We start from the raw sequence: 16,310 nt of genomic DNA, 5'->3' as shown, positions 1-16,310 counted from the left end.
CTTTTTTCTATGGGACTTCCATAGCGCTGGTATTACGAGTCTGTCCTGGGAGGCCAAAAAGGGAGTGGTACACCCTACCCCGTCAAGATTCCTTACGCATTTTAAAGTCAGTAGTTATGAGTTTTACACTACAACGCCGTAGCATAAAACTCATAACTAAAGTGCTAAAAAGTACACTAACACCCATAAACTACCTATTAACCCCTAAACCGAGGCCCTCCCGCATCGCAAACACTAAAATAAATTTTTTAACCCCTAATATGCCGCTCCAGACTTTGCCGCCACTATAATAAACATATTAACCTCTAAACCGTCGCACTCCCGCCTCGCAAACACTAGTTAAATAATATTAACCCCTAATCTGCTGCCCCCAACATCGCCGCCACCTACATTATACTTATTAACCCGTTATATTCCACTCCAAACATCGCCGCAACCTACATTATATTTATTAACCCCTAATCTGCTGCCCCTAACATCACCGCCACCTACCTAAATTTATTAACCCCTAATCTGCTGCCCCCAACGTCGCAGCCACTATTCTAAATTTATTAACCCCTAACCCTAACACCGCCTAACAAACATAATTTTAATAAATCTAAATAAAATTACTATCATTAACTACATTATTCCTATTTAAAACTAAATACTTAGCTAGCTGCAATATAAACTAATAGTTACATTGTAGCTAGCTTAGGGTTTATTTTTATTTTACAGGCAAGTTTGTATTTATTTTAACTAGGTAGAATAGTTACTAAATAGTTATTAACTATTTAATAATTACCTAGCTAAAATAAATACAAATTTACCTGTAAAATAAAAAATAACCTAAGTTACAATAACACCTAACCTTACACTATAATTAAATAAATTCCCTACATTAAATACAATTAAATAAATTAAATTAAATTAGCTAAATCACAAAAAAACAACAGACACTAAATTACAGAAAATAAAAAACAAATTACAGATCTTTAAACTAATGACACCTAATCTAATAGCCCTATAAAAATAAATAAAGTTGACTACCAATAGCCCTTAAAAGGGCCTTTTGCGGGGCATTGCCCCAAAGAAATCAGCTCTTTTTCCTGTAAAAAAAAAAATATAAACACCCCCCCCCACAGTAAAACCCACCACCCACAAACCAACCCCCCAAATAAAATACTAACTAAAAAACCTAAGCTCCCCATTGCCCTGAAAAGGGCATTTGTATGGGCATTGCCCTTAAAAGGGCATTTAGCTCTATTGCGGCCCAAAGTCCCTAATCTAAAAAATAAACCCACCCAATACACCCTTAAAAAAATCTTAACACTAACCCCCGAAGATTCACTTACCGGGAGAAGTCTTCATCTAAGCGGCAAGATGTCCTCTACGAAGCCGGCAGAAGTGGTCCTCCAGACGGGCAGAAGTGGTCCTCCAGACGGGCAGAAGTCTTCATCCAGACGGCATCTTCTATCTTCATCCTTCCGGCGCGGAGCGGGTCCATCTTCAAGACATCCGACGCGGAGCATCCTCTTCTTCCGATGGCTTCTTTGTAATGAATATCACTTTAAGTGACGTCATCCAAGATGGCGTCCCTTAGATTCCGATTGGCTGATAGAATTCAATCGGAATTAAGGTAGAAAAAATCCTATTGCTGATTTAATCAGCCAATAGGATTTAGCTTGCATTCTATTGGCTGATTGGAACAGCCAATAGAATGCCAGCTCAATCCTATTGGCTGATTGCATCAGTCAATCAAAGTTTTCTACCTTAATTCATCGGAATCTAAGGGACGACATCTTGGATGACGTCACCTAAAGGGATATTCTTTACGAAGAAGCCGTCGGAAGAAGAGGATGCTCCGCGTTGGATGTCTTGAAGATGGACCCGCTCCACGCCAGAAGGATGAAGATAGAAGATGCCGTCTTGTTGAATACTTCTGCCCGTCTGGAGGACCACTTCTGCCTGTCTGGAGGACCACTTCTGCCGGCTTTGTTGAGGACATCTTACCCTACATTAAATACAATTAAATAAATTAAATTAGATAAATCACAAAAAAAAAACAAGACACTAAATTACAGAAAATAAAAAACAAATTACAGATCTTTAAACTAATTACACCTAATCTAATAGCCCTATCAAAATAAAAAAGCCCCCCCAAAATAAAAAGAAAACCCTACCCTAAAGTTAACTACCAATAGCCCTTAAAAGGGCCTTTTGCAAGGCATTGCCCCAAAGAAATCAGCTCTTTTTCCTGTAAAAAAAATATAAACACCCCCCCAACAGTAAAACCCACCACCCACACAACCAACCCCCCAAATAAAATACTAACTAAAAAACCTAAGCTCACCATTGCCCTGAAAAGTGCATTTGTATGGGCATTGCCCTTAAAAGGGCATTTAGCTCTATTGCGGCGCAAAGTCCCTAATCTAAAAAATAAACCCACCCAATACACCCTTAAAAAGATTCACTTACCAGGAGAAGACTTCATCTAAGCGGCAAGATGTCCTCTACGAAGCCAGCAGAAGTGGTCCTCCAGACGGGCAGAAGTGGTCCTCCAGACAGGCAGAAGTCTTCATCCAGACGGCATCTTCTATCTTCATCCTTCCGGCACGGAGCGGGTCCATCTTCAAGACATCCGACGCGGAGCATCCTCTTTTTCGATGGCTTCTTCATAATTAATATCACTTTAAGTGACGTCATCCAAGATGGCGTCCCTTAGATTCCGATTGGCTGATAGAATTCTATCAGCCAATCGGAATTAAGGTAGAAAAAATCCTATTGTTAATGTAATCAGCCAATAGGATTGAGCTTGCATTCTATTGGCTGATTGGAACAGCCAATAGAATGCCAGCTCAATCCTATTGGCTGATTGCATCAGTCAATAGGATTTTTCTACCTTAATTCCAATTGGCTGATAGAATTCTATCAGCCAATCGGAATGTAAGGGACGACATCTTGGATGACGTCACCTAAAGTGATATTCTTTACGAAGAAGCCGTAGGAAGAAGAGGATGCTCCATGTCGGATGTCTTGAAGATGGACCTGCTCCACGCCAGAAGGATGAAGATAGAAGATGCTGTCTTGTTGAATACTTCTGCCTGTCTGGAGGACAACTTCTGCCCATTTGGAGGACCACTTCTGCCGGCTTCGTTGAGGACATCTTGCCGTTTGGATGATGATTTCTCCCGGTAAGTGAATCTTCGCAGGTTAGTGTTAGGATTTTTTTAAGGGTGTATTGGGTGGGTTTATTTTTTAGATTAGGGACTTTGGGCTGCAATAGAGCTAAATACCCTTTTAAGGCCAATGCCCATACAAATGCCCTTTTCAGGGCAATGGGGAGCTTAGGTTTTTTTAGTTAGGGTTTTATTAGGGGGGTTTGGTTGTGTGGGTGGTGGGTTTTACTGTTGGGGGGGGTATTTGTATTAATTATTTACAGGAAAAAGAGCTGATTTCTTTAGGGCAATGCCCCGCAAAAGGCCCTTTTAAGGGCTATTGGTAGTTTAGTTTAGGCTAGGGTTTTTTTTATCTTGGGGGGGCTTTTTTATTTTGATAGGGCTATTAGATTAGGTGTAATTAGTTTAAAGATCTGTAATTTGTTTTTTATTTTCTGTAATTTAGTGTTTTTTTTTGTGATTTAGCTAATTTAATTGAATTTATTTAATTGTATTTAATGTAGGGAATTTATTTAATTATAGTGTAAGGTTAGGTGTTATTGTAACTTAGGTTAGGTTTTATTTTACAGGTAAATTTGTATTTATTTTAGCTAGGTAGTTAGTAAATAGTTAATAACTATTTACTAACTATTCTACCTAGTTAAAATAAATACAAACTTGCCTGTAAAATAAAAACAAACCCTAAGCTAGATATAATGTAACTATTAGTTATATTGTAGCTAGCTTAGGGTTTATTTTATAGGTAAGTATTTAGTTTTAAATAGGAATAATGTAGTTAATGATAGTAATTTTATTTAGATTTATTTAAATAAAATAATAAGTTAGGGGGTGTAAGGGCTAGACTTAGGTTTATGGGTTAATAAATTTAATATAGTGGGGTGGACGTTGGGGGCAGCAGATTAGGGGTTAATAAGTGTAATGTAGGTGGTGGCGGTGTCCGGAGCAGCAGATAATATAAATAAATAAATATAATGCAGGTGTTGGCGATGTTGGGGACGGCATATTAGGGGTTAATAAGTGTAAGATTAGGGGTGTTTAGACTCGGGGTTCATGTTAGGGTGTTAGGTGTAAACATAGAATGTGTTTCCCCATAGGAATCAATGGGGCTGTGTTACTGAGTTTTACCCTGCTTTATTGCAGGTGTTAGACTTTTTCTCAGCCGGCTCTCCCCATTGATGTCTATGGGGAAATCGTGCACGAGCACGTACGACCAGCTCACCGCTGACTTAAGCAGCGCTGGTTTCAGAAAACCTGTAATACCAGCGCTGCAGGTGAGAGGTGAGAAAAAACTGTTCGTTAGCACCGCACAGCTCCTAACGCAAAACTCGTAATCTCGCCGAATATCAGTTAGGGCCAATTAGGGAATCATTAGGTACAGGATAGATTTATTGACATTTGGGTGGTTCATTCTGTAAGTCATATGTTTATATGATGTAACTGTTTAATATCATGATATTGAACAGAACATTAAAATATTCAAATGTCATATATATGAATTTTGATTCCCATGGACTCACAGAGAAATCTAAGTGACTTAAAATTCAATAAATAATGTTCGTAATATTCACATGGTGCATGGATTATTCATGAGTATTTGTCAATAGGTACAACCAGATACATAATACACCTCTGTGATTGAAAAATATGAATATTCTATCTCTATATTTATGTATTTGACATATTAAATTGTTATGATTTTAATTGCCTGCATTTTAACCCATTAGCTTCCATAGAGGCCCTCTTGATAAGACAAAAGTTTATGAGACACGCTTTCTGTATTGGAAATAAAAAATATATCTAAGAGAAGTTAGACAGTGAATTCTGATTCTGAATGTTACAGAAATGACAGCCTTTCTACTGACTGCATAATGCTGCTGGCATGGTTTTATGATACCTTATTCTAAAAGCAAGTGACTTCTCTCAGCAGCACCATTTAGCTACAGAACAGTTCCTGTCAGTCCCTTCCAGGATCCAAAGCAAAATGTCTTGCTAGAAGGCATGTAATTGACAGGGTCAGCTGTGCACTTAGGGGGCCGGGAGCAAACACATAGATGGAGATGTAACGGAGTGAGAGCATACTAAACTATGGTAGTTAAACCAGGCTGTAAAACTGATATGATCTTCACAATTTTCATTACAATGACACTTTTTTTTATACAAGCTATTTTACAACTAATTATTAATAGCTGATATTACTCACAGGGTTAAGCACTGGAATATTTCAACTACTTTCAACCTGCAATCACATCTTGTCATGGTTCAACAATTGTAAGTTATAGAAGACAGACAACACTCAGGTTCTGCAACAGGATTACCATCATAATGAGAAAGGTTACAGTTGAATCAGTATAGAACTGATAATAAAATAAAGTAGGTCTGGTTACAAGGTATGTTAAATGCACATAAACTTTTTTAAAAAGATTTACTTTTATCATCAATTTGGCTTTGCTCTCTTTGTATTCTTAGTTGAAAGCTAAACCTAGGCAGGCTCATATGCTGATTTCTAAGCCCTTGAAGGCCGGCTCTTATCTGAATGCATGTTGACATTTTTTTTACAATAGAGGGCGTTAGTTCATTTGTGCCATATAGATAACATTGTGCTGAAGACCGTGGACTTACCTAGAAGTCAGCACTAATTGACTAAAATGCAAGTCTGTCCAAAGAACTGATTTAAGGGGGCAGTCTGCAGAGATTTAGATACAAGGTAATCACAGAGGTAAAAAGTGTATTAAAGGGGCAGTTTACACAAACATTGTTATTGTTTAAAAAGATAGATAATGCTTTTGCTACCCATTCCCAAGTTTTGCACAACCAACATTGCTAGATTAATATACTTTATAACATTTAAACCTCTAAATTTCTGCCTGTTTCAAAGGCTCTATTAACAGCCTCTTAATCACCTGCTTTTGTATTTGCTTTTCACAACAGGAGATTGCTAGTTCATGTGGGCCATATAGATAACAATGTGTTTACGCCCGGGAAGTTATTTAAAGGGACATAATACTCATATGCTAAATCACTTGAAATTGATGCAGTATAACTGTAAAATGTTGACAGGAAAATATCACCTGGGCATCTCTATGTAAAAAACAAAAAAAACAAACTCACAATTTCCTCAGCTCAGCAGAGTAAGTTCTGTCTAAAAAAAATATACTTCAGCTGTTGCTCTGCTGCAGGTAAAAAAAATGAAGAAATGAACAGCAGCCAATCAGCATCAGTAGTGCTGAGGTCATGAACTCTTTTACTGTGATCTCATGATATTTCACTTAATTCTCATGAGATTTCATAGTAAACTTCCTTAAACTGAATAGGGAAATAAGATGAGTGTGCATGTAAGCTCACTCCCTTAGCTGTCCTGGGACAGAAACACTGATTTGCTGTTTAGAAGTCCTTTACAATGGGATGTGGCTACTGAGTAATTTTTGGGGTAAAATATCTTTCTTTTTTACATAGAGATGTTCAGGTGATATTTTCTAGTCAGCTTTTTACAGCTATGCTGCATCACTTTCAAGTGTTTCAACATTTGGGTATCATGGCCCTTTAAGAGTTAGCACAAAACAGTACTAAATGCAACTCAATAGATTTTAGATAGTCACAGTCATGTGATCAGGGGGCTGTAAGAAGATGTTTAGATACAAGGTAATTGCAGAGGTAAAAAGTATATTTCTATAACAGTGTAGGTTGTGCAAAACTGGGAAATGGGTAATAAAGGGATTATCTATCTTTTTTTAAACAATAATAATTCTGGTGTAGACTGTCCCTTTAATTAAATCTTATTCTAATTTGATCCAACAATAACCCTCAATTGACCTCAGGTGTGGATAGGGACACTGTGTTCTATCGCTCTCTGTGTTGACAGGTTGGGACAATAAAACTGACCAATGGGATCAATTTTTTTGTATAAATAAAATAAAAGTTCTCAAGTGAAGCGTATGAGCTAATTACAACAGAGCTCTGGTGTTTTAAGAAAAACACACAAGAACACGCATCCTCTGGAAAAACAAAATATTTAGCACCTAACTAAAAAGTTAACCCCTTATACCTAAAATCATGAGGTCTTTATGACAGTATCAACAACATTTGTTAATACATTAGTTTATGAGTTATCCCTTGAATTAAAAATAATTTAAATTAGCCAAAGGAAGGAGAGTGTTTTCTATTAGCTGGTTTTTGAAAATTAGCCAATAGGAAAAAAGTAACTGCCAGAAAAACCCTATAAAAGGAGGAAAAGGAAGAGAAAAGCCAGATCCCAAGAGGATCCCAAGAAGAGGAGACCAAAAGAGGAAAGCAGAAAAGAATTTTAGGACAGGGTTTTTAGGGGAGGTTTATTTATATATATATATATATATATATATATATATATATATATATATATATATATATATATATATATATATATATATATATATATATATATATATATATATATATATATATATATATATATATATATATATATATATATATACATACATACAGTATCCCACAAAAGTGAGTACACCCCTCACATTTTTGAAAATATTTTATAATATCTTTTCATGCAACAACACTGAAGAAATGACACTTTGCTACAATGTAAAGTAGTGAGGGTACCACCTGTATAACAGTGTACATTTGCTGTCCCCTCAAAATAATTCAACACACAGCCATTCATTTCTAAACCGTTGGCAACAAAAGTGAGTACACCCCTAAGAGGAAATGTCCAAATTGGGCCCAAAGTGTCAATATTTTGTGTGGCCACCCTTTTTTTCCAGCACTGCCTTAACCCTCTTGGGCATGGAGTTCACCAGAGTTTCACAGGTTGCCACTGAAGCGCTCTTCCACTCCTCCATGATGACATCACAGAGCTGGTGGATGTTAGAGAACTTGCTCTCCCCCACCTTCCATTTGAGGATGCCCCACAGATGCTCAATAGAGTTTAGGTCTGGAGACATGCTTAGCCAGTCCATCACCTTTACCCTTAGCTTCTTTAGCAAGGCAGTGGTCGTCTTGGAGGTGTTTTTGGGGTCGTTATCATGTTGGAATACTGCCCTGCGGCCCAGTCTCCGAAGGGAGGGGATCATGCTCTGCTTCAGTATGTCACAGTACATGTTGGCATTCATGTTTCCCTCAATGAACTGTAGCTCCCCAGTGCCGGCAGCACTCATGCAGGCCCAGACCATGACACTCCCACCACCATGCTTGAATGTAGGCAAGACACACTTGTCTTTGTACTCCTCACCTGGTTGCCGCCACACACACTTGACACCATCTGAACAAAATAAGTTTATCTTGGGCTCATCAGGCCACAGGACATTGTTCCAGTAATCCATGTCTGTTTGTCTTCAGCAAACTGTTTGCGGGCTCTCTTGTGCATCATCTTTAGAAGAGGCTTCCTTCTAGGAAGACAGACATGCAGACCAATTTGATGCAGTGTGTGGCGCATGGTCTGAGCACTGACAGGCTGACCCACCACCCCTTCAACCTCTGCAGCAATGCTGGCAACACTCCATGGCCCCTATTTTATCAAAGGTCTTGCAGACCTGCAAACCTGATCCGACAGTGCGGATCAGCTCCGCAAGACCTCGCTAAATGCGGAGAGCAATACGCTCTCCGCATTTAACATTGCACCAGCAGCTCACAAGAGCTGCTGATGCAACTCCGCCCCCTGCAGACTCGCGGCCAATGGACTCAATCGGGTTGAATTGTTGCGATGTCTGCCTGCAGGCTCGCCAGAAACACGGAGCATCAAGCTCCATTTAGAGCTTAATAGATAGGCCCCCATATGTCTATTTCCCAAAGACAACCTCTGGATATGACCCTGAGCATGTGCACTCAACTTCTTTGGTCGATCATGGCAAGGCCTGTTCTGAGTGGAACCTGTCCTGTAAAACCGCTATATGGTCTTGCCCACCATGCTGTAGCTCAGTTTCAGGATCTTGGCAATCTTCTTATAGCCTAGGCCATCTTTATGTAGAGCAACAGTTCTTTTTTCAGATTCTCAGAGAGTTCTTTGCCATGAGGTGCCATGTTGAACTTCCAGTGACCAGTAAGAGAGAGTGTGAGAGAGCGATAACACCAAATTTAACACGCCTGCTCCCCATTCACATCTGAGACTTTGTAACACTAACAAGTCACATGACACCGGGGATGGAAAATGGCTAATTGGGCCCAGTTCGGACTCACTTTTGTTGCCAACGGTTTAGACATTAATGGCTGTGTGTTGAGTTATTTTGAGGGGACAGCACATTTACACTGTTATACGGGCTGTACACTCACTACTTTTCATTGTAGCAAAGTGTAATTTCTTCAGTGTTGTCACATGAAAAGATATAATAAAATATTTACAACAATTTGAGGGGTGTACTCACTTTTGTGAGCTGTATATATATATATATATATATATATATATATATATATATATATATAAAATCAATAAAAATTGCTGCATAGGAAATTAGCACATCTAGGCAAGTATCCCCGCTTGCTTTTACCCAGTTACCAATGCACAAGAGGATCCTGGGTAAGATATCCAAATTAGATATCCGACATGCTTCATACTGTGTTAACACACAGCGATTCCCTAATAGGGAGAGTGCAGCAAATATATATATATACATTTTTTTATGTTCTGTATGTAAGGTTTAAGGCAGAGCCTTCCAAACTTTTCATCTTGGTGACACACTTTTTAGCCCTACATCATTTCGTGACACAGTAATTGAGTTGTACTAGCAAAAAGGAGGTTAAACTAACTTGTTTTAAGAGATGCGGACACTTGCATAAATTATATAATAACACAATGTATTTACAAGTAACAGTATGTGCAAGAATTAAAAAATAACTACACCAATACCTACTTATTATTTTAATGGGATGTATGAGGTTGATGGGATGAACACAATTTCTAAATATTTGGTGTAATATTAGATAAAGACACTCGCATTTCATCAGCAAGCATTTTTAAGCTTCCACTTACTATCCATATATCAAGAGCAGGAGCAACAATACACTACTGGGAGCTAGCTGCAAAAAAAACCCCACTGACTTCTGACTTCAGCTAAACGTTTAAGCTGCCGCCCTCGGTGATTCTGATTGACTACTGCCCGCGCTGCAAACACACTGCTGTCGCACTCACTGACTACACATGCAGTCACGAGCCAATTAAGGAGACTACACGTGCAGTCAGGAGCCAATGTGCTGCCAAAGCCGCCAATTGGAATAGTTTTAGTTCCCACTGAGCTGCGGCACTAGGATAAGATGATCTGTGACCCTCTAGGTATCAATCACGTGTCAACCATGTGGTATGCGTAGCAAGCAGGCGGAAAGTCAGAAAACCCCCCCAAAAAATAAAATAATTAAATTTAAAAAAATTTGTGCTGAAGCAGGGACACACCTACACACTGCTGCCAATACACTAGTGTGTCCCGACACACAGTTTGGAAAGCACTGGTTTAAGGGTTAATGCCTCAGTTTTTTTGTGATGGGAGTTGTGGATATTTAGGGGTTAAAAGCATAAGGATTTTATTGTGAGGGGTTTGTGGCAATTTATATTTTGGGGGTTATTAATAGTATGTTTAACAGTTAGGTTTAGTGGTTTGGGGGCTGCAGGGCACTTTGTTTTGAATGAATTTTGTTGTCAAATGTATGTTAAAGAATTTTGTTTAAAACAAATGACATGCCTAACAAACTACACCTAGATTACGAGTTTTGCGGTACGACTAAACTACTGAAAAATTGGCCATTGTGCATGGAATGGCCGGTAATGCATATTACGAGTCGTGGCGGTATAAGCTGTAACGCAAGCATTTTAGCCTTAACACAACTCTACATTTCGCACTCAAAAAAATGACATTTGAGTGTGGGATTTTCCATAGCATTGTATTACAGGTTGTGCGGTCCAGCTAAAATGCTTGCATTACAGCCTATACCGTCACAATCCATTCCGTAATCTGAGACCAGTAGTTATGGATTTTGCAAAACAAAAATGTTTCACAAAACTCATAACTAAAATGTTACAAAGTACACTAATACCAATAAACTACCTATTAACCCCTAAACCGCCATCCCCTGCATCTCAAACACTATATTAAACCTATTAGCCCCTAATCTGCCGCCAACCCACATTGCTGACACTAAAATAAACCTATTAATCCCTAAACCACCGCCCCCCCACATCGCCAACACTATATAAACCTATTAACCCCTAAACCGCCGGCCCCCACATCGTAACTAATAAACTAAACCTATTAACTCCTAAACCGCCGGCCCCCCACATCGCAAAACACTAAATTAAACTATTAACCCCTAAAACTAAACACCCCCCTGACTTTAAATTAAAAGTTACAATATAACTATCTTAAAATAAATAAAAACTTACCTGTGAAACAAAATTTAAAAAAAACTACCAATTAAAAAACTTAAATTACATGATTAAAAAAACCTAACACTACGAAAAAATAAAAAACCTAAATTACAAATTTAAAAAAACCTAATACTACGAAAAAAAAAAAAAAATTACAAAAAATAATAAACGAAATTATCAAAAATAAAAACAATTACACCTAATCTAATAGTCCTCTAAAAATAAAAAAGCCCCCAAATAAAAACACCCCCTAACCTACAATCAACTACCAATAGCCATTAAAAGGGCCTTTTGTAGGACATAGCCCTAAGTTAAACAGCTCTTTTACCGACAAAAAATTACAAAGTCCCCCAACAGTAAAACCCCCACCCAACCAACTCCCCAAAATTAAAAACCTAAGTCTAAATAAAACCTAAGCTACCCATTTGTATGGGAATTTCCTTTAAAAGGGCATTCAGCTGTTTTACTGCCCTTAAAAGGGCATTCAGCTCTTTTACAGTGCCCATCCCTAATCTAAAAAAAAACTAACCCCATAAAATCTACTCACGGTTCCTGAAGTCCGGACATCCATCTTCATCCAGACGGTGAGAAGTCTTTATCCAGGCGGCGACATCTTCATCCATCGCGGGGCAATCTTCTTTCTTCATTTCAGTGTCGCAGAGCTATGGAGGCGCGGAGCTTCCTTGCTAGCGACTCGGACATCCAGCGTGGAGGAGCTGTTCAAATCAGCTAATAGGATTTCAGTAGCTCTCATCCTATTGGCTGATTTAAAAATGTGAGCCAATAGGAATGCAGGGTACCCCATATTTAACTGGGTACCTTACATTCAAGCTTCAGTGTATGGCGGTGACCGTATGAAGAGGATCCTCCATGCTGGATGTCCGTGCCACCGGCAAAGAACCTCCGCGCCTCCACAGCTCCGCGACACCGGGATGAAGAAAGAAGATGGACCCACAATAGATGAAGATGTTGCTGCCTGGATGAAGACTTCTAGACGCCTGGATGAAGATGGATGTTCGGACTTCACGAACCGTGAGTAGATTTTATGGGGTTAGTGGTTTTTTTCTGAATGCAGATTTAATGGCAATGCCCATACAAATGCCCCCTTTAGGGCAATGGGTAGCTTAGATTTTATTTAGACTTTTTTATTTTGGGGGTTGGTTGGGTGGGAGGATTTTACTTTTAGGGGGGACTTTGCAATATTTTAATGTAAAAGAGCTGTTTAATTTAGGGCAATGCCCTACAAAAGGCCCTTTTAAGGGCTATTGGTAGTTTATTGTTAGGTTAGGGGGTGTTTTATTTTGGGGGAGGCTTTTTATTTTTATAGGGCTATTAGATTAGGTGTAATTGTTTTTATTTTGATAATTTAATTTATTATTTTTTGTAATCTTAGATTTTTTTATTTCTCTTAATTTTAGTGTTTATTATTTTTTGTAATGTTAGACTTTTTTATTTTTTTCATAGTATTAGGTTTATTTAAATTTATCATTTAGGTTTTTTAATTGGTAGTTTTTTTTTAAAATTTATTAGAATAATAATGTTAGGTTAATTTATAGTTTAATGTTAGTTTTTTTTATTTCACAGGTAAGATTTTATTTATTTTAATATAGTTATATTGTAACTTTTAATTTGGGGGGGTGTTAGGTTTAGGGGTTAATAGTTTAATTTAGTGTTTTGCGATGTGGGGGCCCAGCGGTTTAGGGATTAATCGGTTAAGTTTATTAGTTACCATGTGGGGGGCCAGCGGTTTAGGGGTTAATAGTTTTATTTATTAGTTGCAATGTGGGGGGGCGGCGGATTAGGGGTATTTAGACTAGGGGTTTATGTTAGGGTGTTAGGTTTAAATGTAACTTTATTTCCCCCATAGACATCGATGGGGTTGCATTACAGCGATTTGCCATTCCACGATCGCAGGTGTTAGTTTTTTTCTAACACTCTCTCCCCATTGATGTCTAGGGGGGAAAGTGTGCACGAGCATGTAGACTCAGCCCTTGGCTTTAGTGCGGTATGGAGCTAAACGCACTATAACGCACAGCACAAGGAGGTTTTTCAGTAACTCGTAATAACAGCACTATGGAAAGTGCGGTACCGCTCATTTTATTGCGTTATTTACGCACCTGGTATAGCGCAAAACTCATAATCTAGCCGAGTATTTGGGCAAATCGAATTTCTCAAAAATTTCAGAATGAATCATCCACCTATGCATATGTCTACAAGGCATAATAAAAATAATTTAAAGGGACAGTCTACACCAGAATTTTTATTGTTTTAAAAGATAGATAATCCCTTTATTACCCATTCCCCAGTTTTGCATAACCAACACAGTTATAATAATATACCTTTAACCTCTGTGATTATCTTGTATCTAAGCCTCTGCAAACTGCCCCTTTTTTCAGTTCTTTTGACAGACTTGCAGTCTAGCCAATCAGTGCCTGCTCCCAGATAACTTCACGTGCACGAGCACAGTGTTATCTATATGAAATACGTGAACTAACATCCTCTAGTGGTGAAAAACTGTTAAAATGCAATCTGAAAAGAGATGGGCTTCAAGGTCTAAGAAATTAGCATATGAACCTCCTAGGTTAAGCTTTCAACTAAGAATACCAAGAGAACAAAACAAAATTGGTGATAAAAGTAAATTGGAAAATTGTTTAAGATTACCTGCTCTATCTGAATCATGAAAGTTTATTTTGGCCTAGACTGTCCCTTTAATGTTCCCTTAAGATTTCTAGCATATAGGTTCTCCCATATTCCACACGTTCATAATAAGTGAAATGAGATTTAAAGTTCTATAATGGTAATTTCCTTAATGCATTATTTTTCTTTTCTTGTACTTGTAAGTCTTGTGTTATTAAAAAATTTGTACAACATCAATGTAGATAAAATGACAGTACCTTGTTATTCAGGCAAGTATTAGAGTCTGCAGAATTACAGCATCCTTTCACAATTCCTTCAACGGAACCATGTAGTTTACTGATGAACACTTCTGGCAGCTTAGTATTTCTCCTTGCTAACTCAAACAGGTATCTGAAGAAAAACAAAAGTAAAGAACATACAGATTAGATCATGGCATATTTTTGTTCGCTTGTCCCATTGTGCTGATAGATGATCTCTTTAAATTCAGATAATAATGGTAAAGAACATCCTGTTTCTTTCATCAAACAGCTTTTTTTTTATTCTGGATTAATACCAATAAAGTTCATAATAGTCTGTTTAGCAGTGCTCAGAATAATTCTAATATAGATAAAACTGTGTTCAATGTATAAGAAGCATGAATGGTCCTATACAATCATTCATTTAATGAGGGCTATATTTATCAAAGGGCAAGTGTACTTGAGAGCCTGCAAGTGATATTTATTAAAGGGACATTAAATTGTGGACAACTACAAAAGAACTGTAACTACTCACTATCGCCTAGATTTAGAGTTTTGTCGGTAAAGACCCGCGGTGCTAACACTGCTTTTTTTCCAGCGCACCCTTAAGACAACGCTGGTATTTAGAGTTGCCTGAGTGGCTGCGTTAGGCTCAGAAAATGGAGCGTTGAGCATAATTTAGCGCCACTTCAACCCTCAATACCAGCGTTGCCTACGGTAGCGGTAAGCTGGAAAAACGTGCTCGTGCATGATATCCCCATAGGATACAATGGGGCTGAGCTGGCTGAAAAAAACCTAACACCTGCAAAAAAGCAGCGTTCAGCTCCTAACGCAGCCCCATTGTTTCCTATGGGGAAACACTTTCTAAGTCTACACCTAACACCCTAACATGAACCCCGAGTCTAAGCAGCCCTAACCTTACACTTATTAACCACTAATCTGCTGCCCCCGACATCGTCACCACCTGCATTATATTATTAACCCCTAATCTACCGCTCCAGACACCGCCGCCACCTACATTATAGCTATGAAACCCTAATCTACTGCCCCTAACATCGCCAACACCTATATTATATTTATTACCCCCTAATCTGACCCCCAACGTCGCCGCCACCTACCTACACTTATTAACCCCTAATCCGCCACTATAATAAATGTATTAACCCCTAAACCGCAGCACTCCCACCTCGCAAACACTATAATAAATAGTATTAACCCCTAATCTGCCCTCCCTAACATCGCCGCCACCTACCTACAATTATTAACCCCTAATCCCCCGCCCCCAACGTCGCCGCTACTATAATAAAGTTATTAACCCCTAAACCTAACTCTAACCCTAACCCTAACACCCTCCTAACTTAAATATAATTTTAATTAAACAAAATCAATTTACTATCATTAAATAAATTATTCCTATTTAAAACTAAATACCTATAAAAGAAACCCTAATATAGCTACAATATAACTAATAATTACATTGTAGCTATTTTGGGATTTATATTTATTTTAAAGGCAACTTTGTATTTATTTTAACTAGGTACAATAGCTATTAAATAGTTAATAACTATTTAATAGCTACCTAGTTAAAATAAGTACAAAATTACATGTAAAATAAATCCTAACCTAAGTTATAAATACACCTAACACTATACTATCAATAAATTAATTAAATAAATTAACTACAATTAGCTAAACTAAAATACAATTAAATAAACTAATCTATAATACCAAAAAAAACAAACACTAAATTACAGAAAATAAAAAAAATTACAAGAAGTTTAAACTAATTACACCTAATCTAAGCCCCCTAATAAAATAAAAAAGCCCCCCAAAATAATAAAATGCCCTACCCTATTCTAAATTACAAAAGTAATCAGCTCTTTTACCAGCCCTTAAAAGGGCTTTTTGCGGGGCATTGCCCCAAAGTAATCAGCTCTT

General features: G+C 37.9%; 1 protein-coding gene across 1 annotated transcript in view; it reads right to left on the bottom strand.

Annotated features, from left to right (window-relative positions):
• GC (GC vitamin D binding protein) overlaps positions 1-16,310 on the bottom strand; it is a 286,233-nt gene that overhangs the window by 65,360 nt on the left and 204,563 nt on the right. Inside the window, exon 9 of the mRNA XM_053703332.1 lies at positions 14,394-14,526. Coding sequence (XP_053559307.1) covers positions 14,394-14,526 — 133 coding nt within the window. The remainder of the gene's footprint in view (positions 1-14,393; positions 14,527-16,310) is intronic.

The sequence above is a fragment of the Bombina bombina genome, chromosome 2, assembly GCF_027579735.1.
Source record: "Bombina bombina isolate aBomBom1 chromosome 2, aBomBom1.pri, whole genome shotgun sequence".
Classification (NCBI taxonomy): domain Eukaryota; kingdom Metazoa; phylum Chordata; class Amphibia; order Anura; family Bombinatoridae; genus Bombina; species Bombina bombina.
Note: the sequence above shows the minus strand (reverse complement) of the source record. Positions and strands in the feature narration are given on the sequence as shown.